The sequence below is a fragment of the Pelodiscus sinensis genome, chromosome Z (genome assembly GCF_052426305.1).
Source record: "Pelodiscus sinensis isolate ZL-2025 chromosome Z, ASM5242630v1, whole genome shotgun sequence".
Lineage (NCBI taxonomy): Eukaryota > Metazoa > Chordata > Testudines > Trionychidae > Pelodiscus > Pelodiscus sinensis.
The window spans coordinates 28801029-28826854 of NC_143085.1; the positions used below are offsets into that span (position 1 = coordinate 28801029).

The following is a 25826-nucleotide window of genomic DNA, read 5'->3' on the forward strand; positions in this document are numbered from 1 at the left end:
TATAACACTAATAACCAATTAACTAACTAACACTATCTAAGCAAAGAACTCTGAGAGCTACGGGGTTCCAACCAAGTCTGGAGTGGTTGAGAAAGAAATGAAGGACGGCTGATGGCACATGTTCATCAGCACTTTCACAGCAGAGCGAGCAGTGCCATGTACACATGCCAGCATCCGAGGGGATACTTCCACTAAAAGTTCTGATTATAAGAACAGTGGAGCACCCACAGGGACACTCCTTGAAGAATATTTGATTGTTTTAAAGACGTATAGAGTTATCAATAATGTAAACCTATTACAATATATCTTTTCCAGACAGTGCTCTGATCCTGAGAAGACTTAAGCAAATGCTTAACTACACACACACATACAGTCCTAGCCATTGCCTCAAATTAAGACCATTCAGAAATTTCTGAAAGGTTTAAGTGAAATTTTGGATAATTATTCCTCTAATGTCTGTGAATTTATTTTTAGAACAGCATATTTATTCTTCAGTGTTAAAAGCACACATTTAAAATACAAGCCCTTTTTAAATACTTAAATTATTTTAATGATAATACAATAATGAATACTTTTAGTAATGAATCATACTATTCATTTCCAAATAAAGAGACCAATTTGGATTAACATCAGTATCCGTTTCTGGTCCTGCAGAGATTGACCATAAACTGCATCAAGGGAGGTTTAGGCTGGATATTAGAAAAAACTTCCTAACTGTCAGGGTGGTTAAACGCTGGAATAAATCGCCTAGGGAGGTTGTGGAGATATTTAAGCGCAGGTTGGATAGACATCTATAAGGGATTATATGGACCGTACTTGGTCCTGCCATGAGGGCAGGGGACTGGACTTGATGATCTCTCACAGATTTTTCAAGTTCTATTATTCTATGATTTCTATAACGGATACTGGTCAGCAGCCCTGTATGCCCTCACAATCCTATAGAAACCAATGAGACTGCAGGCATCAAAACCTATCCATTTGGATTCCACTGAAGACTCAGATTGATAATTATTAAATCCTCATAATTGTATTTATTTTGAACTTCCTTCTCCAGTTTGATCCTTTTCCTCTGATTTACGTGACCCACACTGAGGTCTAAGACAATGATATTCCAAGATCAGATAATAAGTACTCAAGTAGGAAGAAACCACCCTTCTCTGTAGCCTATGTATATTAGAAAAAGTGCACAGAGTCCTGTTGGAGGCAGGAGATCTCCATTTCTACAGTATTACGTAGAATCTGCCAGGTGAGCCCATTAGCAAATTTCTTAAAGGTCACTAATATCTCATTCAATTCAGCAAATACACTACAGTGCAAAACTATCTCTCACAGCTGGGGGATATCTAGATATATAATCCTTCTATGTAAGACCACACACATTGCTACCTGCACAATATCATATAGATCTTGACATATTGAAGTCATATAATCTGTTTTTTCAAATAGACGTTTTCGGTCAAATTCCCATCGTTGCTCTCTTCCCGAGGCTTCAATTTGGGCACGAGTATCAAAATAGGATTTTTTCCATATTTCAAGAGTGCCTTTGGCTTCCACCAATTTAGTTTTTGTAATGCTTCTATCTTCTCTGTCAAACAAAATGAAGCAGTTAGAAGACTGATAACACCCATTAAAGGTTTAATATGAAGTTACACTTTCATTGAGCTAGAATATCTTGGTTCAATAAAGTCTTCTATTTTAATTATATCTAGTTAAAACTGAAAATTTCACACTACTATCTCGCCCTCAAGAGCATTATATGACACAGGTTTTTGAAAAGTTCAAAAGGAAGAAAAATTTCAGGGCTGATTCTGATAGCCTTACATCATATTTGTATAACTGGAACTCCACTGATTTCAATAAAGGTACTATAACAGTCCATATCAAAAGACAAACCATATTCCCATCTTTAAAGCTTCTTCAATAATATATGAGAGTATATATAGTGAACTTCTCATTTACCTTTAAATTTGCTAAATATAAGCTAAGTTCCTGAAAATACGCAAAACACGCTTGATAAGATTGGCATCTATCATGCTTACTGTAAGATAATCAAAGCTATTAACACTTATAACCTAGTTAAATTAGAATCTACTGCTTACTTAAACAAAGTACGTAAATCCACAACTTTGCAGATTCTTGCTGTAATTTCCCATGCAATTCTTTCCATGAGGGGAATCATCCGCTCATCCTTGTTGTAATGCCGTGAGATAATCCACACCATTCTTAATGCATTCATCATTGAAGGAATTGTATCCAAGACAATGTTAAAGCCAGTTCCATGAGTTAAATTCTTTTAAACAGAGGATAAATATTGTGAATAAAATTTCCATGAAAAAACATACCTATTGTATTAACTGCGTCTAGATTGGGCTGCGTCTAGATTGGCATGATTTTCCAGAAATGCTTTTAACGGAAAAGTTTTCCGTTAAAAGCATTTTCGGAACAGAGCATCTAGATTGGCATGGATGCTTTTCCGCAAAAGCACTTTTTGCAGCAAAGCACGTCGAGATTGGCACGGACGCTTTTCCGCAAAAAAGCCCCGATCACCATTTTCGTGATCAGGGCTTTTTTGCGGAAAACAAATCTCAGCTGTCTACACTGGCCCTTTTGCGCAAAAGCTTTGCGCAAAAGGGACTTTTGCCTAAACAGGAGCAGAATAGTATTTCCACAAGAAGCACTCATTTCCTATAGTAGGAAGTCAGTGCTTTTGCGGAAATTCAAGCAGCCAGTGTAGACAGCTGGCAAGTTTTTCTGGAAAAGCGGCTGATTTTCCGGAAAAACTGGCCAGTCTAGACACAGCCATGGTCTCAAAAGAATTTATGAGACAAAGTTAGTCTCATACATCCAAATCTAGAAAGTCTACATGTCAGTAACTTTAAAATTACTTCATGTGTTTAAGTGTCTGTAGAACTGGACCCACAGACATGAATATTCAGGTTCTGTTAATTTGTTGTCTCATTAAAATTTTAGTTTCTATGAAAGATGGGCAATATTGCCCAAATCTGCTTCTGAATCCTTGAAAGAGTCCTTCACTGGGAGGTTCATAAGTGTGTTCAACACCAGAAGATGGTGCCAAAATGGAGCAAAGAGAAATCTTTGGTTGTGTTTATTTACTCATTACCCTTGTTAAGTGACTCTCCCAGCGCTGTGGTATTACTATACCACAGCATTTCCTATCAAAGTGACTAAAACCTAGGACCTAATTCTTCTTTCAAATACTATCACAGGTGCTGGAACTAGGGATGTGGGGGGTGCTGCAGCATCCTCTGGCTTTAAGTTGTTTCCATTCTACACAGGGTTTCCAGTCTGGTACAACAGCTCTCAGTATCCCTACTATAAAAATTGTTCTAGCACCCCACGATACTACAGTAATAGAGATGTAGTCGTGTTAGTCTGGTCTAGCTGAAACAAAAGAAAGGATTATGCAGCACTTTAAAGACTAACAAGATGGTTGTTAGTCTTTAAAGTGCTACATAGTCCTTTCTTTTGTTTCCCCAGGATACTATGTGCAATTAGAACTCCCATTCACGGGCAATTAGAACTCCCATCTGGTCTGTAAGGCAAAAAGAGACTCAGCCTATCCAAAGCTGGAGTCATACTGGCCAGCCTCACCCCTCCCAGCCTCCAACTGCCATGTGGGGTTGCTGTGGAATGTTTAGTGGGGATCAGGTATGTTCCAGAAGCCCTCCCCTGAACCTGCATGGAACAGATACAAGGCTTGAATTACAGTCACATAGGCTCTCCCTGATGCTGTAGCAGCCTGCAATTACATTAATTTCTCCAGTTACTGGAGGATTGCTAGCCCTGCTCTGCAGTGACCACCCCACCCAGCCTGCTGCATGCCTGCTGCTGCTGCTGCTGCTTCTTGCTTGCCAGTTTCTTCTCCTGATCAGCCTCTGATCCACTCCAGCACCCCCGCCCTGAACCTTGGCACAGGGTAGGCAAGGTGGGCTTCCTCCTTGATGTTCCCCCTTCTCCTCCTTTGCACTCTCTCTGCTCAGTTGGTTCCCCACTTTTGCTAGTGGGTGAAGTGGTGATGGGTTTGATTTCACTTTTCCAGAACAGTTGCTACTGAGCCTGCTGGTAGGGGCTCTTCTCCCCTTGCCCTCTCCCCACACATGCTCCCCATAGTCCCTCCCTCTCGCTAGTATGTGGAGTAGTGGGGGCCCAACAAGCCCTGCAGAGATAGCTGCTCAATCTCCTCCCCTTCTTGTCCTCTCTCCACATGCTTCCTGTATTCTGTGTCCTGCAGTGCAGTGCACAGGGTGGGGAGTGGAGGGGTGGGAATGAGAGAAGTGGGAGGACATAGGGGGAAGAGGCAGTGGAGAAGGAATGGAGAGTGAGGAGAATGAAAAGAGGGGATGGAGAAAAAAAAGGGGATGAAGAATCGGGGGGAGGGGCAGAAGTCTCACATGCAGTGTCCCCTCAGCAGCAGCTGGGGCTCCCTAGCAAGCCCATCTAATCCTCACTCTGACAAGCCCTGCTCCCCTACACTTGGACTCATCCAACAAGCTCCCCACACTCTGACCCCCATGCAAATGAGCCCTAGCAAGCTGCACCTGGATACCCTACATTATCACTTCCCCAGCTCTTGGACTCCATACCAAGCCCTACCTCCCCCAACTTCTCCACTGAGCTCAACCAGAATCCCATTGCCCCTATACCTGAACCCCCAATGAGCCCCTGTGCATCAAGATTGCCCACAGAGGTACCCACACCCAGACTGCCCCACACCCAGATCCTCCCACAATAACCCCCTCCATAGCTCATGTTGAGCTGAGCCTGTACAGCCACACCTGATACTCCTGGCATAGAGGGGCAGGGCCAGCCCTTACACTGTGTTAGCATCAGGTACAGCCTCACTGTGGAGTTCCTGTATTAGGGGAGGCTGAGGTTTCAGGTGATCTCCCCACCTCAATGCAGCCAGTGGTTTGTGCTCCCCCCTCTGCTAGAATTGTGAAGATCAGGGGTTTTCTTGATGGCCTTCCTGTCACAGATTTCCAGCATGACATTGGGCCCATCATTAAAGGTTTGGTGTCACAGAAAGTTTTTCTACTGATTTAAAAAAAAAAAAAAAAAAAAAGCAGATAAGGAACATAATTATCCTGTATCTCAGTTTCTTCATCTGAAAAAGGGAAGCTAATGCTTGCCTGTCTCACAGGAGTTTGTGTAAATTCATTGGTTTTAGTTAGGTATTTTGATGTCATCAGATGGAAAGTGCTGAGAAGAGCAGTTTTGCAACGTGTTTTTTACAATTTCAAAATCTTTCTGCTTTATTCATGCAGTAGCCACAGCTCCTGAACTACAGAATTTCCATTTGGGACTTTACATCCTCCTACCATTGTGTGATGCCAGAACAATTTGCCAAAAGAGGCCTGGGTAGTGAGATCAGTGCCCCACCCAGCATCATCACTTTACAAAGGGCTGGCTAGTCAAAGATGCAGGTAGACCAGCCAGCTTTATGCTGCTTATGTGCTGCAGGTAGGGCTGGATCATTTGTGACAGCAGGTACTCTGTGCTTGCCTGTTAAGTGGGAATGGGCAGAACAAGATATGGCCAGGAGGCATGGCTCCTCCTCCACATGGGCCAGAAGAGTCCTTCAGAGCTTCCTACAGGTAAGCAGTGGCCTGAGCCAGAGCAATATGTGTTTTTTTAACTTGTTCAAATTTCTATGATGGTCAGAGCAGGGGGAGCCCTTGGTTGGGAAGGACAGTGATCTTGAGTAGTGGGAGCCTGAGGAGAAAGGGGTGTGGAGGGAAGAAAGAGGGAGACAGAGGTGGCAAGAAAGAGAGAAGTTACTGGTAGGATAGGTCTCAACTCTTAAGTGGTTGGGAGATTATGTTTGCCTGGTGAGAACAGGGCAGGGGATTGGATTCCTTCACCCTGGGGGATATTTGATCTAACAATTTAATACATAAAGCTGTCACCATCATGCTGCCTCAGTGGGACATTTTACTTTCTTGGTTCTGTGAGCTGAATGGGTCCTGTTCATACAATACTAGGACTGGAAGGGACCTTGAGACATTTATCTAACCTATTCTTAAATATCTCCAGAGATGGGGATTCCACAACCTCCCTGGGCAATTTATTTCAGTGTTTGACCACCCTGACAGTTAAGAACTTTTTCCTAATGTCCAACCTAAACCTCCCTTGCTGCAGTTTAAGCCCAAGATGAACAAGTTTTCTCCCTCCTCCTTGTGATACCCTTTTAGATGTCTGAAAACTGCTATCATGTCCCCCCTCAATCTTCTCTTTTCTAAACTAAACAAAACCCTGTTGTTGTTAAAGCAGCAGCCAGCCTGTATTTTACTGACACATCCTTTTGTAATTCTTATTCATTGTCTGAGATGCTTACTGCTGTTGAAACAATCAACACAGGAAGCCCTTAAAACTTGTTTGTGTGAAGAGTGAAAATGAGGTGGCAACTTTTACAGTCTGATTCTAGTCATTTTCTTCCTGTTAGGGAGCAAATGCCAGCTGAGGCATTTGGCACCTTGTTTGAATGTATGAAGAAAGGACAGTGATTTCTCAGCTTTAACTTGTGCTTTCCATTCTGTGTTCCCCCAGGATCAATGAGAGGAGTTTAGAGCATTTGCAAACTACCTGTATGTCAGCTATAAGGGCATATAATAAACCTGTGACTGACATTTCTTATTCCCAAGTTTAGTGCTGTTAATTAGGTGCCTTCTGCGGGTCTAGCACATGGTACAAAACATGCTCCATTTTGTTGAGAAAGAAATTGCAGAAAAGTGGAGGTTTTTTCCAGAAATAATTTACTTGGGCTCTGAGATTTGACTGGATGGGGATAAGCACATAGTGAGCAGAGACATAGGATGTGTAAGGTAGAGAAGACAGAGACAGTGGGAAGGGGACAGGTGGGTGGGGCCTGGGCTGGGAAGCTACTGCCTCCCCAAGAGAAAGCTTCACCAACTGCCCATGCTCCCATTAAAATGGTTTTCAAAACTGGAATGTGAAATAGCCCACATTCCTTCAAAGTCTAGTGGACACAAAATGAATGAGAGTTGGCATGTAGTAGATGACTCAGCCAAGATCTTAGGATCCTGATCCAACTCCCATTGTCAAGGAGAGGTAAATCCGGCATTAATTCAGTAAACTTGTACAATTTCCTAAAAAGATTACAAATCATTTATCTATGAGATGGAATACACTCTCCTCTCTGTTGACCACTACAATCCAAACAACTTTTCACTTAGGAAGAGAAGGTAAACACACATTTTTTTTCTTTATTACTATCTAAGCCAATCACGGTACATTATTATTACTGATAAAAGAATGAGAGGGAAAATGAAAAGAACAACTGGGGGTAAATCAAAAGAAAGATATGACTGAATTAAACACTGGCAAATCTTTCCAAAGTATCATTAGATAAACAAACCTTCAAATGGCGCTCCAGCGTTGAAAGAAACCTAACATTATCTACAGCTTCCACATGGTGCCTGCTAAGATCAGTTATGACTATCTGCAAATTTTCAAGAAGTCCAGATTCAGATTCCTTTAGTATTGCTAATACTTTTTTCACTAATGGGAGCTTTATCTGTTCAGTGAGAGCACTTAAGGTAGCATTTCTTTCACGCCACAGATCAATTTCAGCTAGTGGGCCATTACCCTGAAAATGAGAGGTCAAAGAAAAGGCATTAGAATTCTCTTTATGACTGGGGGAAATTATAACATGGTGTGACGGCGCGTCGGGATTTTCCCATCTCCTGCACCCCCGAATTGGCATGAACAGACTTCACCAGCCAGTAGAATGGAGGTTGTTTATTGTTCCTCCAACACAGTGCAGCACAGATGTAATCTGGTTACAGGAACTGGGGCTAAGAGGCCTCAGTGCCCCCCTTGAGAAAGGGGAGTCCCAGCCCTCCTCCCAAGCTCCTTCTTCCCTGCCTTCCAGCCAGGAACTAACCCCCCCTCTTTCAGCCCTGCCCACAGCCAGGGCAGCATTCCACCTCCCTTTGTTTCTCCCCATGGGGGGCCGCAGGTCAGACATGTTTTTGAGTCACCTTTGCATAATGAGGTTTTCCCTGCTGGGTCTTGCTCCAGACAGCAGAGGTCACCACAGCCCAGCAAGTACCCCCACTACGTCACACATGGTAACATTTCTTAAGCTTTTATGTGCAACATATTCAGTGCACTAAACAAGGCTACATCAATAAAGGTATCTATGTGGTTACACATACATAATACGACCATAAAATATTTCTACAACATTGAGGAAGAAATGTTTGCCATTTAGGCTTCAATCATCAGGTTGAATCTCTTTAGTCCAGCACTGTCTGGTCCAGCATAATTTCAGTAAGCCGGATATACACTTATCATGCGTGTGGCCAAGTTTCCCACAGTCCCAGAAAGTTTATTTATAGTCGCCAGTCTTGGCTCTCAGTGTTCTGTGCTGTTGTTTAGCGCTAATATAATCTAGCTAAATGTCTTCTAAGAGCCCAGTAAGTAGTAGAAGTATTGGTAATGGTGCTAGACAATACTGACCTATAGTTTGGCAAATTCTCTGGTTTGGCATTGGTTAGATCCTGAGGGTGCTGGATTAGAGAAGTTCAATTTGTACAAGCAGACCCCTGAAGTGGGGTCTGTCATACAGAACTATTTTCAGGAATGGGTCGTTAGGACACAACTCTGCAAACACTTCTGCATATGAATAATTTTATAGATATGAGTAGTCAGGTTGCTTTTAATGGGATCACTCATTTCCATAAATGAGTGTGAAACTATTTGCAGAATTAGGTTCTTACAGTGGAGTTTTTGAATATTCATGAAGATTTCAGGGATAAGTAAGTGCTAAATTAGAACAAAATGTCACTGCTGTTTTTAACATTATATAATGTTTGCCACATTGATTTGTCTAATAGGGAGACCATTAACAATGATAATTTTTAAAATGTACACTCCCTTATCCAAGTTTATATTGCTGAAGATTTAGAAGCTGAAGATAAAGAATTTCTTCTTTTTTTTTTTCTAACTCATTTCTGGCAAATACAAAATGTACAATAAGAGTACTAAGAAAAGAATCTGGGAGGTATAGCAGATCACAAGTAGAATGAATTGAAAACTGAAAATTAAACTGAACACTGAAATAGCTAATATCATGCTAAGGTGTATTAATAGGTGTTCTGTATGTGAGTCATTATACTCTACACAGCAGAAGTGAATAATGTATCCAGATTTGGGCACCACATTTTAAGAAAGATGTGGACAATTAGAGAGTTTAAAGTAGAGCAACTAAAATGTTAAGAGGTTTAGAAAACCTTTTTTATGAAGATACCTCCCCCCCCCCAAAAAAAGGGCAAATTTAATCTTGAGAAAAAAAAAAGACTGAAGGAAAACCTGAAAACAAATCTTCAAATATGCTAAGGAATGTTATAAAGAGGATCGTGATCAACTTTTAACCATGCCTACCAAAGAAGACGTAATCAGCTTAATCTGCTGCAAGGGAGATTTAGACTAGGTATTAGAAAAAGCTTTCTAGGGTCTGGTCTACACTAGAACGTCACATCAAATTTAGCCACATATGGTCAATTTTCTAAGTAATGCACCCACACTATCAAGCCTGCTGTGCCGCCCTTAGGGGCCGCTGTAGTTGATTAGTATTACTTCTGAAAAGCAGTACTGAATTCTAGACATTGCATGGTTGAATTTATGATAGCGTAGACACAGTACTGGGCGAAAGTCAAGACTATTGGCATTCGGGAGCCCTACCACATTTCACCGCTCTGACCACAACCTGCACCACTACTGCTCTCCTGATGAGCTCAAAAAGCCCCAGGTAAATCAGTATGGCATTTCCCATGAACCCAGTGTGGCAAGCCCATTCAGAGTAGTGTTTCTTAAGCAGTGGTACAAGTACCCTTAGGGGTACTCGAAATAAGTCTGGGGGGGGGAAATGTCAACACAACTGAAATTTGGAAAAAACTGAATTTTTGTTTTAAGTTTTACAGAGAGTTTTATTGTTTTTGTACTTTTTATACCAAAACATTTCATCGCCCACCTGGCTACGATTAAGTTGTTTAAAAAAATGTGTGTTACACTTGTTTTTTATACCATTGCATCTGAAAACTGTAGGTACTGGGGTACTTACAATTTTTTTTTAAAGGGGGTACTTTATTAAAAAAAAAAAGGTTGTGAAACACTGATTTGGAGTGAGCAGCACATCGTGGCACACATGGAGATGACTTCAAACTATCCTACTAACACTGCAATGAGTGTGAATACTTCTGCTCCCACAGGCTCCAGTTCCCAGGGGCACAGAAGAGTGCTAGCATGGAGTGTCCAGGAGATCTTGGACCTCAATGAGGCATGAGGAGTTGATTCCTTCCTCTCCAAGTTCCAAATCAACAAGAGGAATGCCAACAGTTATGGCAAGATGGCAGGTTGTCTGGGGGGCTAAAGGACATTCCAGGGATGCCCAGTAACATCAAGTAAAAATCAAGGAACTGAGGCACTCCTACCATAAGGTGAAGGAGGTGAGCAGATGTTCTGAGGGAGCACCTCACATGTATAGCTATTACAAGCAATTGGCATGATTTTGGGGGAGTGCCCAGCCAGCTTTCCAGCGTGATCATGGAGTCTGGCCAAGACTCGTCTGGTGTCAGTATGCCAGAGAAAGAGAAAGAGATGAGCCAGCCAGCAATCCCTAAGAGCCACAAACTGGTCATGATGTTGGAGCCAGTCCCATTCTTCTAAGATATCTCCCAGTCCAGCACCGAACCCGGGGAAGGTACTTCCAGTGAATTCACAAACTTTTTCTAACTACAGGTAGGGTAAGGCAATGGGCTGTGAGGTGCAGTGCACCTTTCTCTGCCTACAGAGCCTAGGGGGTCGCAGAACAGCTTATTAATGTGTCTGCAGATGGAGTGGGAGTCTTCATGAAGCTCTCACTTAGGACCTCTTTAAACTTTCTTACAAGGCTTTTGGGGTGGTCAGCTTTATTCCATCCTCCACCATAGGATATTTTCCCCATGCCAAGCCACCAGTAAGTATCCCTGCAAAGTCACATGAAGCCGCCCTCTCCTGCCTCCACTTCCCACCCACAGGCTCCTGCCCTGGCTGGCCCTAACCATGCCTGCCTACCTCCAGATCCAGTGCATCCCAATGTTCCCCCTGAGGAAACTGATACCTACTGTAAAGTGCCCACTTTAAAGCAAACATTTAGCCTTGCATAGAACACATCTCCATTATGTTTACAGAAACCTTGAGCATACATTAACAGATTAGGGTTAGGCTTAACACAATATATCTCCTGTAATGTCTGCTATTGTCTGCCTTTCTTTGCAGCAGAGACAGTAGCCAGCTCTCAGTGTACTCCCACTTCTGACAGCATCTGATCTGCAAGCAAACACAGATAAAGGAGGAAATGTTCCTGGAGCAGATGGACTGTATTCACTCCCTTTTGGAGGCAATATAGGCAGAGCACCTGGACCAGATCACAGAATGCCAGAAGAGAAGGGCCAACGGGGAGCAGCAGGCCAGACAGCACAAGATAATGTTTGCCTCCCAATGCCTGTGATGAAGCACCTGGCTTTGTGTCTAGAAAGAGCATACTCCCAGAAAACTGGCCACCCTCATGATACCTCCTGATCCCTCTTCCCCCAGTTCTGTTGCTTCTACTCCCAAAGCATCCAGAGGCTGCTGGGGTCCCAGCACATGGGGGCTACGTCTACACTAGCATAACTTTCCGAAAATGCTTTTAACGGAAAAGTTTTCCATTAAAAGCATTTTCAGAAAAATCGTGTCTAGATTGGCAGGATGCTTTTCCGCAAAAGCCCTTTTTGCGGAAAAGCATCCGTGGCCAATCTAGACACAGTTTTCCGCAAAAAAACCCCGATCACCATTTTCGCGATTGGGACTTTTTTGCGGAAAACAGTACTATGCTGTCTACACTGGCCCTTTTGCGCAAAAGTCTTTCGGAAAAAGACTTTTGCCTGAACAGGAGCAGCATAGTATTTCCGGAAAAGCACTGATGATTTACATGAGATCGTCAGTGCTTTTCCGGAAATTCAAGCGGCCAATGTAGACAGCTAGCAAGTTTTTCCGCAAAATCATTTGATTTTGCGGAAAAACTTGCCAGTCTAGACACAGCCGGGGAGTTTTACTCAAGGGCAGCCTTACCCTCCAGGGTCTCAGGAGCAGAAGGCAGTTCCACTTGCATTCCTGAGCCCTCCTCGACCCTTCAGATTCCCACTTCTTTCCTTTCCTTGCTATCTTCCCCAAACAAAAACTCCTGTTCTTTGCACAATGGTCTCTTTATAGCTTGTACTGCAGCAGTGCAATGGGGTGGGGGATTAAAGTCAAACACAGGGAATGCAGGGGCAGGCTGTTGAGAGCCATGGGGAAGTCTCAAACCTGACCATGCATAAAATGTCCTTCAAGACATCTCTGATTTGTGCTGCCCCTTGCCTTGCTCTCCTTATGGCACTGGTGTCTAGCTGCTCAAACTCTCTACCTAGGCACTCTGCCTCAGCTCCCCACCCTGCCAGAAAAGTTTCCCCCTTGTCCTTGCCAGATTATGAAGCACACGACAAGCTGCCAACACAAAGGGAATGTTGCATTCACTGAGATCCAACCGAGTCAGGAGACTACTAAAATACCCTTTAAATTTCCAAAAGCACATTCAACTACCATTATGAACTTGCTCAGCCTATTACTGAACTCCTCCTTGCTAGGGTCCAGGCTGCCAGTGTATGGCTTCATGAGTATGAGTGTATGGCAAGGGGTATACAGGGTGGCTAAAGATCACAATAGACTTTTCCACCTATGTGGGCATCATGTGCCTTTCCCAACCATCCCATGTTGATGTCAGTGAAATGGCCCTTGTGATCCACCACACCTGCAGCACCATGGAGAAATACCTCTTGCAATTGATGTACTCTGAGGCAAGGTGGTTGAGGTAAGGGTGGGGATGCGTGTTCCGTCTATGGCAGGCCTGGGCAAAACACCCTCCGCAGGCTGGATCTGACCCACCCAGCCACCAGATCCGGCTTGCAGACACAGCAGGGAGCCTCCGGCAGACTCTCCTGCTTCCCCCGCCCCCACATGCCACTCAGAAAAGAGGCAGCAGAGACATTTCTATTTCACAAACTGTGAGCTGTGAAAAGGGGAGTGGTGCTTCATACACTGTTCCTGCCCCTAGGAAGTACAAGCAGAAGCACACTACTCCCCGCACCATCCAGGCTCTTATGCACAGAGCATATGGCCTAAAAACTCTGGACTGCTGTTACCCTCCTACCTCACATAACCTAAACCCTCTGCCCCCCTCTTACACCCATACCCCCTTCCAAACCCTGAACCCCAATCCCTTATCTCAGATCACAATCCCCTCCTGCCCTAGGTCACAATCCAAATCCCTGCACTGTAATCTCCTGACCTAAGTCACTACCCAAACCCATGCACCACCTCTTGTATCCCAGTCCCCTGCCCCAGGTCACAACCCTCTCCTGCTCTAGGTCACAACCCAAACCCCTGCATCCCAATCACAACTGCTTCCTTCACTCAAACTCTCTCTCAGACCTCACAGGCCCTCCTGCACTCAAATCCGCTACTCCAAGCTCCCTCCTGCACCCAACCTCCATCCCAGACCCTGCACCTTCTCCATTAATATCATGGAAGAGTGCAGCCCTCGACCACTTTCCAAAATCTTGGAGTGGCCCCCCCATCAAAAATTATTGCCCACCCCAGTCTATAGCCCCACTGTAATTAGGAAACCTCATTGTGGCAAAGCCATCCACTATGGTATCCACATTCCCCAGAATCACAACCCTCTGTAGCAGAATGTTATTAATTTCTGTGGCTATTTGTATAACAGCAGCCCCCACTGTTGATTTCCCCATTGCAACCTGATTCCCCACAGTAGCTGTTTGGCATTGCAAACTTCCATAGAGCAATTGCCACGCACTTCTCCATAGTCAGAGCAGGTCTCATGTGGGTATTCTGGCACCTCAGCATAGGGGAAAGCCATTCATAAAGTTCCAAGAATGGACCTTGTGCATTCTGAAGTTCTGCAGCCACTTGCTGATTGTCCTACCTTTGCATCACAGTGCAGTCCCACTAGTCTGAGCTTGTCTCAAAACCAGAACCGGTGTTACACTATGTCCACAGAATTGACTGGTGGCTGCGCTAGCATCAGCACCGGACAATGCATGAACAGCACTTCCATGCCATGCCGAGATCCGTCCTTGCCCTCTTCCAGGTTGGGCAACATGTGTACTTTCTCCATATACTATGTCATTAGGTGCATCATGACATACATGAGCATCACAATGATTTACTGCAAACTGGGCTCCTTGCTCGTGCTGCTCTGGCAGCTGCGTGGGCAACAAGGGCACAAAAAGACACGATCACACTGCCGCCCTCCCTTTATCTCTTGGGGGGGGAGAAGGGAGTAGATGAGTGCATTATGGGAGGCTGGCTGTGTAATAAATCGTTAAACAATTTTGGTCCCAGAGGACACCAGGAGCATAGCCCAGAATGCAAAGCTACCCACAGTGCATCACCCTCTGAGTCTGACGGCAGGCTCCATAATAGGAACACACTACTTCAGACTACATGCCATTCTTTCCCCAAGTGAGTACACGGATCTTCAAATTGCAAAATCAGAGGATAAAACATGAACCATATTACAGTCTACCTTACTTCATAATGTAGATTTGCCCTAGGATAGGTAAATATTGGAATAGTTTCCAAGGAAATCTGTGGAATTCCCATCACAAGACCTTTTAAAGAACAAATTAGATAAACAACTGTGAGGGATAGTCTAGATTTATTTGGCCCTGTCTCCATGCAGGGTTCTGAACTAGATGACTTCTTGAGGTCCCTTTCTGCCTTACTTTTCTATTCTATGATTCTCTATGAAGTTAGTTCTAGTGGAAGGAAACTCATCCTAGGACACTAAAGTCCTCTAGCCTCAGATTAGGCAGTTGCAGCAAACTTCCTTCCACATGCTGCCTTGCTCCTTCTCTTTGAGCCCACCCTTAGGAAAGGAAATGTCAGTCTTCAGACTCATTTAGTATTTTGACTCTCTGCAGAGACTGCCAAGAAAAATAGCCATTAAAGCCAACTGTATGCTAACTTTTGTGATGTGGACACTTCATAGGCACGGACTTCTCATATTGCCAGGGTGTGCTTGACCCACCCCTGCTTCAGGCCCTGTTCCTTAGTCCACCTCTTCCCAAAGTCCCTTCCCTGCTCTTTTCACCCCTGTTCCACCCCACCCCACCTCTTCACCCGACCATGCCCTGCTCCTCCACCTCCCTCCCTTCTAGAGCTTGAATGCGATGAATCAGCTGTTTGCAGTGCTCCAGAATCACAGGGAGGGAGGGAGAGCAGTTGGTCAGTGCTGGACCACCAGTATATGAGATGCATGGGGAGAGGTACATAGGGGACAGCTTGGCACTGGCGGATGCTTCACATCCATTATTTTTCCTTGTGTGTGCTCCAGTGAGGTGCTTCCCAGTGCACCCCTGGAGTCAGCACCTATAGGACACTTGATCATTAAAAGCTGGGCTGAAACAACCACATTCATTTTACACAAAGTACTGAATAACCATTAATTGGAAACAACTTTAAATAACTAACAATTTGCAGGGTTTGCACTTTGAACTGACAATTTGGAAGTGAGTTGCTTTAGACTTCATTACTCAGAAAACATGTAGTTTCCCATTACCTTTGTTCTTCTGTATATTAGGTAGCAGATGGGAACCCCCTCTCTTTGGATCAATCAGAGGATAACACTGAACACAAACCAGTAATGGAAAGATCAGATTTAGCATGCTGAGCAGTCATTAGCAATGCTACCTGTGGGATCTTTCTGAGTTGTTCTTCAACAGCTGTGGATATTAACGTTATCCAGGTCATTCCACAGTGCTCTAATGTTTCAACCACTTCTGGATCTGTGGCAAGTTCACTCACTTCTGCATCTAGATTTATAGTGGGCATCTCCAATTTAATTTCTCCTGTTGGAACAAAATGCAGTTAGATTCATTTAGCTATTTTATTTGCTTCATGTGTTTCATCAACATCATTTGAATAATACAAAAGAGAAAGGCACAAAACTTCCATTGAGATATTTATCTGAGGATAGCTAGTAAACCTGCTCATTCTATTTCAGTTATTGGGCCAAAAGTTTTCAACTTTTTCAGAATCATCATATTTAATGTATGCAAAGATTTTTGAAGTGTAAACCACCTGCCTCAGGTTTCAGGGTTTAAGACTCTCTCTCTAACTACAATTGAACCGCCATATACTCCAACTGAACACCCATGGTATAGACTTTGTGCGCTGCTGCTCCCTTTCCTTTCTCCACAGGCCCCTGAGCAAGTTGGAGGAGGCCCGCTCCACACTTCTAGAAAGAGCAATGCCTCAGGTGGAAAGGGCATAGCCAAGGCAGGCAGCCCTTTGCACCACCAAGAGCGTGGCATTGCCCTCCTGCCAGCCATCAGAGCCACATGGAGCATGCAGCATGACACTCCAATGGTGATTTAAAGGGCCAGGGAGCCCCAGACTCCTTTGAATTGCCAGGCCCGAGGGCAGTTGCCCCTTTTGCCTCCACCCTGATGGTGGCCTGCACTTCCCCTGATGCTCTTCCCCATTGCTTCTATAGCAGCAGGGAGCAGTGCCTGGGAGCAGCAGGGAGCATGGATCCATGTGTGGACCTAAGCACACTCCTACCCCCTTATATCCAAACCCCATAGCACCCTCCCTGTCCCAGGAAAATCTTTAATCCAGCCTTCCCCAATTTCCCAGAGTTGCAAAATTAAAGAGATTCAAGCCTAGTAGGAGTTAGACTAAGACATCACTGGGGCAGATTATCCCACATATGCCTTTTCTGGCATTCTTGTATCTTCCGCTGAAGCATCTGGTAATGACTATTGTAAGAGTCAGGATTCTAGACTGAAGAAACCAAAAGCCAATAGGCAATTCCTATATTTCTGTGCTCCTTTGGTGAGTGTAGTCCTTCTCCCACTCCACTTCCTGACTGCTTGGCAAGATTTTATTTACAGATCTGGTCCATTTGCTCCAGGCTCTCTCATATGGATAAAGCTGAATGTAATGCTCTCCTGGTCACAGAAGAGAACCTCTGATCAAAACTGGAGACTCCAATTTGTGTGCAATTTCAAAACCACAGGTTGAGTATCACAATTTGAAACAAAGCCACACCTGAATGAAGTCTACTGACACATAATGAAGACTCAGAGGGATAGCCATTTTAGTCTGTAACTGTAAAATCAACAAGCAGTCCTGTGGCATTTCAGAGACTAAGGGTATGTCTACACTACCCCGCTAGTTCGAACTAGTGGGGTAATGTAGGCATACCGCAATTGCAAATGAAGCCCGGGATTTGAATTTCCCGGGCTTCATTTGCATAAGCGGGGCGCCGCCATTTTTAAATCCCCGCTGGTTCGAACCCCGTGCCGCGCGGCTACACGCGGCATGAACCAGGTAGTTCGAACTAAGCTTCCTAGTTCGAACTACCGTTACTCCTCGTGGAATGAGGAGCTTTTGTGGGTAGAGCCCACTTCATCAGATGACTTGGAGTGTAATATAAGTATTAGAGTAGGTAGAGGGGGACACTTGCCTTCAATCTGTTGTATCGTCCTTTGAATATGACTTAGAAATTTCTGCATATTCATTAAGAACTCATTCCTTATAATATGAAAACTGTGAAATTCCACAGATTGCTCTTTCTTTTTTTCAAGAGGTTCAGCTTCAGTTAAATGCTTGTCTTCAGCATCTGACTTTTCAGTGTCTGGATGAAAGGCAGACCCCTCAGCTTTTTGCTGATTATGGGACAAAGCAGGCAAAAAAACCTGAAACATAAACATGTACCACAAATTAGATTGTTCGTGATTTTGAAAAAATCAACATCCAGTCAAATTTTGAACTATTAATTTAAAAAACCTTTGCATCTATTGCCTATGGCTAATTCATTTTATCCCCTTATTCTCTCAACTCTTATGGAGTAATATGAGTCTCATACTTTCTTATTCTGTCCTCACACCCTATCTGAAAGCTTCCTTCAATCTTATCTAAGTCGTGTATATAAATAAGAGCATCTGTTATTACATTCTAAGACTTTCCCACACTTGTAACATGCAATGAGATCAAATATCAGCTCTCTCCACACTCTTCCCTATACACATGGGGGGAAGTATGTGGAGAGATAATTTATATTATACATAAATGTCAAATGGGTAAATCAGAGTAGCTCAGCAATTATTAGTATTTATTGCAGTGAGGGGCAACTTAGGTTAGTGAGTGGATGACATGAGTGGCCCTCCATCATTTCAGTGGGACACAAGATTGTCGTAACCAAGACAGTCTCCTGGGATAAGGTAGTTTTGCTAACTGCACTTGTACCTAGAATTTGCAGGATGTGGCAATCTAGCTGGATGCAGAAGGAGCATACGGCTCTTCCAATATGTCCCTTTAGTAATACTGGTACAGAAAAAATGACACCCCCCCCAAAAAACCCAGCAGAACCTGTAAACCCGGTGCTCGGGTAACAGTAAATAAAATGTCTCATGAGTCACACATAGAGCCCGAATGGGCCACAGAGTGCCCACAATGATTTACTGTATTCTGGAAATATCAACCCACTACTAAAATGGAACATTAGACACAAACAAAAACTTCAGGGTTCATATGCAAAATAGTAACACGTTTACCTGTGAGAAAATATGTTTCAGCATCAAAAGAGTGTGACCATTCAGGATGCCACATTCTAGCAATTCAGGCAGAGTTTCATTAGCTTCATTCATATCATTAGGTTCAGTAACTGTTTCTAGACATAAATAAATAATAAGTGTTAAATTTAGCTATTTGGTACAGAAAACAGTAATTAAAAAAATGCTGATGTGTTCCAGAATAAGGAGAAATTAAATGTTAAAAACTCTAAAAAGTAAAATATATGTGCCAGTAAACTGGATCTGACATAAGCCAATTCACCCAGCCACTCATAACTGAAATATGTCTGGACTCCCCAATGTTCTCATAAAAATTATAAGCATGCAAAAGGAAATCAGATGGATCATTGTACTATAAGTTTCCATATGCCATCTTGATGGCTTAATGGTGATTCTTTCTTTTATCACCCTGGAGATACCATTTTAATTTCCAGCTTATCACTGTTCAGAAGGAATGGCAAAATCTTGCACAGAACTAGTAAAAAACCTGACAATTATTTTTGGTAGAAATATTAAAAAATATTTTTGTCAAATGTCCTGCAAATTTGTGTCAAATTTTGGAAGAAAAATGAAAACTGAAAAACATTTTTGGTTACAGTAGCTTGTAGTAGACATGGTCACTATTTTCAGGAAAAATTATTTAATGTTAAAACAAGATTTGTGTTTTATACAGTAGTACTGTATATCAGTAACCTTATCCATATGACTGGTATGGGCAATAAAGTATAGCTCAGTTATCTTCATCCTCACCCTGCTGCCTAGCATCATGTATAACTTTTCATCTTCAAAGCTTTTTACAAACATTAAATAATTAAACCTCAGTATTTCCTCTCAGAGGGGCATGCAAATCTTAATGCCATCTGTAAAATAAGGAAATGAAGGCAGATAGTTTAGGTGACTTTCCATAAGGTGGATGCTCAAGCCAGATTAAAACTCAGAGGTTTCTGGCTCCCAGGCCTATTCTGACATCAAACCTGTCTACTCAGCACATTATCATAAATCCCAGTCATCATCATTTCTTAGTCTAAAATACTTTCTAAAACACTGAACTAAAATGTTCAGTCATAATTTATCCAGAAATTACCTCTTGTATCTCGGAGAAAGAACATAATATCATCATTAACAAATTCTTCAGAAATGTCATTAAAAGCCACATGAAAATATAGATTGTAAACGGTCTGTTTTATGGTCTGAAACATAAGAAATATGGTAATGAATTTAATCAAGTATACTTCTGTAACAGACTTCCAGTTGTTAGTTACCAGCAGCAGGACAGAATCAATTCCATCCACTGCAATATGTTTATGCTATTGTGCCACAAATCACTAACACAAAAACAAAGTTTAAAAAAAAAAAATCACACATCAGATAGTACAAATATTCAGTTTTGGGAACAACTTCTAAATTTTTGCTTCCCAGTCCTATGGAAGCATCTAGAAAAGTGCTCTGTAGATTTCAAATCAGAGAGCTACAGATCCCAATGCTATTGATGGCAGCCTCAAAGGAATACATAAATACACATCCAGCTACTCAAGTGGAAGGAGAAAAGACTGAGGTTTTAAAAAAAAAAAAAGACACTGTTCATACAATTATATTAACTAAATGACTATAGCTTGACAGCCTCTAAGAGGCAAGAGCCCTGTTAGCATGCATCCTTAGGTGATCAGTAAGTGACAAGTAACCTGTGGCCAAGAGACCAGTGTCCTTCCTCACTTACTTCACAGTGTATTATTACTTGTCGATTCTACGAATTGAACCTCTCTAATCTGGCACTCTCTGGTCCGGCAACATCTGTGGTCCAGCATGGTGTTAGTTAGTCAGATGTGTATATATGAGTGCAGCCAAGTTTCCCGCAATCCCATAAAGTTTGTTTATAACCACCAGTCCTGGACCTCAGTGTTCTGTGCTGTTATTTAGCTCTAATTTACCACCTAAATGTCTTCTAAAAGCCCAGTAAGAAACTGAAGTGTTTGTAATGCTGCTAGATACTATTGACCTCCTGTGATTCAGCAAATTCTCTGGTTCAACGCTGGTCTGGTCCTGCAGGTGCGAGACTAGAAAGGTTCAACCTGTAATGAATAGTGAACTTTGCTGGTGGTTTGGTACAAATAAACCTGCAAGTTGGTACTGTAGGATGTGGCACACAAACAACCTATTGATGTATTTTGTAGGTCCAAAGAATAACTACAGCCCCCTTCCACTCTCACTTTCTGGCTTTATATGAGTCTTTTCCTACACCTGCTCAGATTTCCTCCATCTTCAATTAGTTCTTGTCAGTGAGGCCTAAGTCCTTCTCCAGGTGCAGCTTGTTAGGTTAATTAGCTACTTCTGAGCCACCTAAACTTCTTCAGGGATGGTGTAGAGTGAACACTTCTCACTGAGGTGTCCAGTATCAGGCCTCTGGCAGTGGCCTGTGCCTGATACTTTAAGAACAGTGAAACATCCCTATAATTCAACTTTGCCTGTTCAATACTTAGTGTGGAGAGAAGAAGGAAAACCAGTGGGGAAGCAGAAACAGACCCTGAGAGAAGTTTTTTTCCCCAGAGGGAGATAGAGAAAGAAGCACAGGGAAACAGCAGCAAGTGTTGAAACCATGCAGACTTTGGCTGCTGATGGTAAGGCTGGAACTTGGAGTAGCAGCTGAACCTGGAGTCTGCTACCAAACAATGAGAAAGTGGCACATTCTTGAATAGGAAGACTGCCTTCAATGGTACCTGGACAACTGGTCTAATGAGATTTTATTACAAGGCTGAGCAAACACCAGCTTCTGGGCTGGATATGGTCTGACAGAGTTAGTCCCACACAAATGGCTGTATTTACCTATGCCTCTACAAATATAGGGGATCACAGCTCCCACTGGACGTGGATCACCATTCCCGGCCAATGTACCTTAAGAGGTGCCTGAAAATATAGCAGCAGCGACCCACCAGGGGCTAACCTTGGTGAACTGTCACCATTTTAGTTCCTGGTCTTGCTCTATTACCAAGAAAGGGAAAACTATATAGTGACCTGGCCAGAGGGCCAAGTGAGATGGGGTTTGGAACAACTAAGGAAAGGGGTGACAGAGAGATAGTTCCCAGTCACAACCATAAGGAAGCCTCATGGAGAGAGTGTATCCTGTTACATTCAGTCTCAGATGGAAAATCATATGCTCAGAATCCATTTTGTTGTGCTTAAGGATCACAATATGCAGTTTTACGTCTTTAATTCTAAATAAGATTTATTGAAACTTTACACATTTAAAAGTGGGAATCTCAAACAGAACCCCTTCAAATCCCTTCAAAAAATAAAAATAAAATGCAATGGACTTACTTTGAATATCTGCTCTTTACTTTCACCCAAAAAGCCTTGGTTTAGTTCACTCAAACCAGACACAACAGATAAGCGCGATGTATGTTCTGGTGAAGACTTAATGTCTAGCAATTCTGAAACGGATGCTTTACTCTTCCGATCCCTCTCTAATAAAGAAATATACAGAAGAGGAAATCAAAGAAGCTCATCTATTCCAATCTTTCAAAACCAACTCCATCAAACTTAGTTCTGAAATTAAATAAATAATCAAAAAACAAATTACATCTTTGCAGGTGTCTTGCACAAAGTAGCCATTCAAGCTATGCATTAATCACACATTTCTGTGATTCATACTATTCTATTTCTGCTGAACAGGATTTCAATATATTCCTAAATGTGCATGTGCCCTGCTGCTTTTAACTAGTAGCTACAGTTGGTTTACAATCTTAATGCCTAAAGTTGAATTGTGATGAACAAACAGACCAACACATTTCAAAAGTCAAAGGTGCATTTTTCTAAGCAAACATCTGTAGCTCAATCCTAGTTTTCATAGGTAGAATTTGTAGGGGAAGCACCCACGCAGTGGGGGCTGAAGATATTATCTACTATATATTTGAAAGAGTTGGTGCATTAGTATGTCTGTTCAATAACTCCTATGAAACAGTAAAAGCTAGGGCCACCAAATTTGGTATGCAGCTTCCTCTTATCATAAGAGTTTGGTTGTGCCAGAAAAATAGAATGTGCCTGGAATGGGATTACCTCGCAAAAGACCATACAGAGACAGAATCACCAGGCAGGTGAAAGGGGTGGGATGGGGGCAATCCCCTATCCATCTATCTTCTCCAGTCCTGAGCCTCTCACCCTCCACCCCCACCCCCGATACCTTGTAGGGAGAATGGGGTAGAGGGCCAAAGGCTGCAGCTTTCCCCACCATTCATACAGGGATGCATAGAAAAGAGAATCACCAGGCCTGGCTGGGGACATGATTCCACCTCCCTCCTCCCCTGCCCCCATCTGGGACTGCTCCAGCCTCCCACTTTCCCAGACTCCCTTTAGAGGCAGGAGCAGATGCTTTCCCCTCCCCTGATTTGTACAAGGATATTGCTGGCTGCTCCACTTCGTTAGGGAGACAGGGGAAAGTGCAGTTTGCTGTATTCCTCACTCTGGCTGGGAAGCGCAGGGGGCAGATGAACCTGGACCTTCCCCAGCTGGGGCACATGCACCTCTTCTCTGGCTCTGCCTGCTGGAGATGCAACAGTCACAGTGAGGCACTTCTCACTTGAGCATAAGGTGTTGTATAGAGAGAGGGCTGGGGTCATCCTCTCTCCCTGGGGCAGCCTGCATACTGAGCCCTGCATATTGCACACCCATCCCCATCCCAGAGTGATGATTTAAATGAAGAAAAACAAAAAGTAATTGAGTGAAGGACCCAAACAATGGGGATCTTATTTTTTGAAGTAAGGAGCCATCTGTTGGCAAAAGCTTGTAACATATCTACTGTATATTTGAGAGAGTAAAACAAAAATTGAGTCAGGGACCCCAGGTATGCCATGTAAATCTTCTAGTGTCTAATAAAGAAACTGCCATAATACTTTTGAGGGCATTGAGATAATATTTCATTTGCTATATCCATTTAGAAGATGCAGCATGTTTTCTTTATGTTCTACAGATGCTAACAGATGCATAGGGGGATGACAGTGGCTACATTGCCAATCAAACTGGTAACCCTTAAGGTATGAAGAATGGTATCAGTAACTCTAAATGTCCCTCTCAGGGAATGTTAGACTAAAACACTGTACCTGTCTTCTGTAACAGGCGTGCTAGGGAGTACAAGAGTGCTATTACCCCTGCACACCAGTGCAGAGAGAGCCAAAGAGTCTTTTTCTTGCAATGTGAATCCTTCACCTTTTGTATTAAGGGTTCCTCTGCACATAAATTACAAAGCTCAATCTAAACTACTGCACCAAAATATACCAGCATTTTTAGTGAAGTATTTTCATAACAAGCAATACAAGTTGGCTCTCCCAGGTCCATGAGCAGACCCGGCCAGGCTCCCCTCCAGCCTCCACCCAGTTCCACTGCTGGCCTGGCTCCCAGAATGATTCCCCTCCTGGCCGTTGGCTTCCTGCCCCCGGGCCACCAACCCAGCAAGGCTGAGATGCTGGCCCCAGCTATAGACTCCACCCTCCCAGCAGAGCTGCAATGCTGGTTCCAGCCCTGGCTCTGGCCCTGGCCCTGGCCCAGTCCACCAGGCTCCTCATCCTCAGCTGGACTGCAATGCTGGGTTGAGCCTCAACTGCACTCCTTGCAGGGCTGCACTGGTAGGCCAGTACTGACTCCAGCCGCTGGACTCCACTGCCCCTGCTGGGGCTGTGATGCCAGGTCTGGCCTGAGCTGCTGGGCTCTCTGCTCCCACACTGGCTCTGCTGCCAGGCCCACACCCAGCTTCTCAGCTCCTCTCCCAGCCACAAATCCCATCGTCCACTCCCAGCCCCTGGACTAAAAGCCAGGAGCTCTCTGGTCCAGCAACATCTATTGTTGTGCTAGATAATGGATATTGCCAGACCAGAGAGGTTCAATCTATATTATAACAAGAGTTTCACTGGTTCCTTATATATACACATATATATATAGTGCATAGACTTAGTTTAGTTGGAATTCTCAATTAAATTTCACAAATTAACATAAAATAGACCGGCATTTCTCAATATAGGGATTCTGACCCAAAAGGGGGGGTCACAGGCTATTGTAGAGAAGTCATTAAATCACAATATTGTTTAGGGAAAGGGGATCTGAAGGGGAGATACAGCAGCTGCTGCTCTCCCACCATCCATCTCCAAAGGCAGTGCCACCACCAACATCAGCACAGAATGGTAGCAATACTATACCATGCTACCCTTATGTCTGTACTGCTGCTGCTGGCAGTACAGCCTTAAGGGATTGGTGGCCAGCCAGCAAAGGTTACTCTCGTTACACAGCTCAGAAGACAGTGAAGACGTGAAGGTGGCATGCCTTGAGTATGTTTCTATGAGTAATCTGCGATCACTTTTTGTAGAGGTTGTCACAGCCTGAAATATTTTCAAAGGGGGCCTAGCAAAAATAGTTTGAAAATTCCTCGGCTAGATAATGCACCAGACAGAACACTTCTAAACCAAACTGTTTGTGTGAGTACATCTCTGCCTTTGCGTTTAATACCACACTGTCAATTTTATTGTTAACACACATTTCTATCTGGAAAGTTTGTACCTATTATTGATGAAAGTAACACCTACTATTACTAAAGTTGAAATTAAACAGAAAAAGATCTGAGTTTTGTTTGGTAACTTTGTGCATTTGACTCCCTTTGTTTATAGTTGGTTGCAGTATTTTGTGATGGTTAGTTTTCCCCTGTTTACTTTGTGCATCTGACGATACTTTGTGCATAATCAGTTAGGTAGTTTTGTCTGAGCGGATCCTTCACTGATCAAGAAAGGAAACAGTGATTTAAAAAAAAAAAAACATTAAACGTGGCCTGGGCAAAATAGCTGCTGGATCCGACCTGCCCCCTACACATTGCTGAGAAAAACTGCTATGCAGTTTTGTTTGAACAGCTGTGAGCCTTTACCCACTGCTCCTGCCCCCAGCACAATCCCATTGGCAAATTTCCAGACAATGGGAGCTGCCTGTTGTAAACATCTTGCAAAGCACCCTCCTCCCTCCCCTCAAGCTTGTAGATGTTCAAAAACCACATTGCCCCTGCAGCCAGTGTCGGGGCAGGGCAAGCAGGGAATCTGCTTTAGAAGACAGCTGGCTGGGAGTCAAATAGATAAGATTCCCAGCCAGAGCCTGCCT

General features: G+C 43.4%; 1 protein-coding gene across 4 annotated transcripts in view; it reads right to left on the reverse strand.

Moving 5' to 3' along the window:
- The window catches only part of DNAH10 (dynein axonemal heavy chain 10), a 195703-nt gene that overhangs the window by 167483 nt on the left and 2394 nt on the right, over positions 1 to 25826 (reverse strand). For 3 of the 4 annotated variants that reach the window (XR_012896005.2, XM_089775295.1, XM_075898516.2), the window contains exons 3-10: positions 22017 to 22162; positions 19789 to 19894; positions 18687 to 18802; positions 17597 to 17828; positions 15817 to 15974; positions 7397 to 7627; positions 2100 to 2290; positions 1387 to 1585 (exon numbers count right to left, since the gene is read on the reverse strand). Coding sequence is in view for 3 of the 4 variants with exons in the window: in XM_089775295.1 (XP_089631421.1) it covers positions 1387 to 1585; positions 2100 to 2290; positions 7397 to 7627; positions 15817 to 15974; positions 17597 to 17828; positions 18687 to 18802; positions 19789 to 19894; positions 22017 to 22162 (1379 nt within the window). In the remaining variant the exon portion in view is untranslated. Of the gene's footprint in view, positions 1 to 1386; positions 1586 to 2099; positions 2291 to 7396; positions 7628 to 14047; positions 14192 to 15816; positions 15975 to 17596; positions 17829 to 18686; positions 18803 to 19788; positions 19895 to 22016; positions 22163 to 25826 lie in introns of those variants that run through there. The other variant, XM_075898517.2, reaches the window with a different exon arrangement.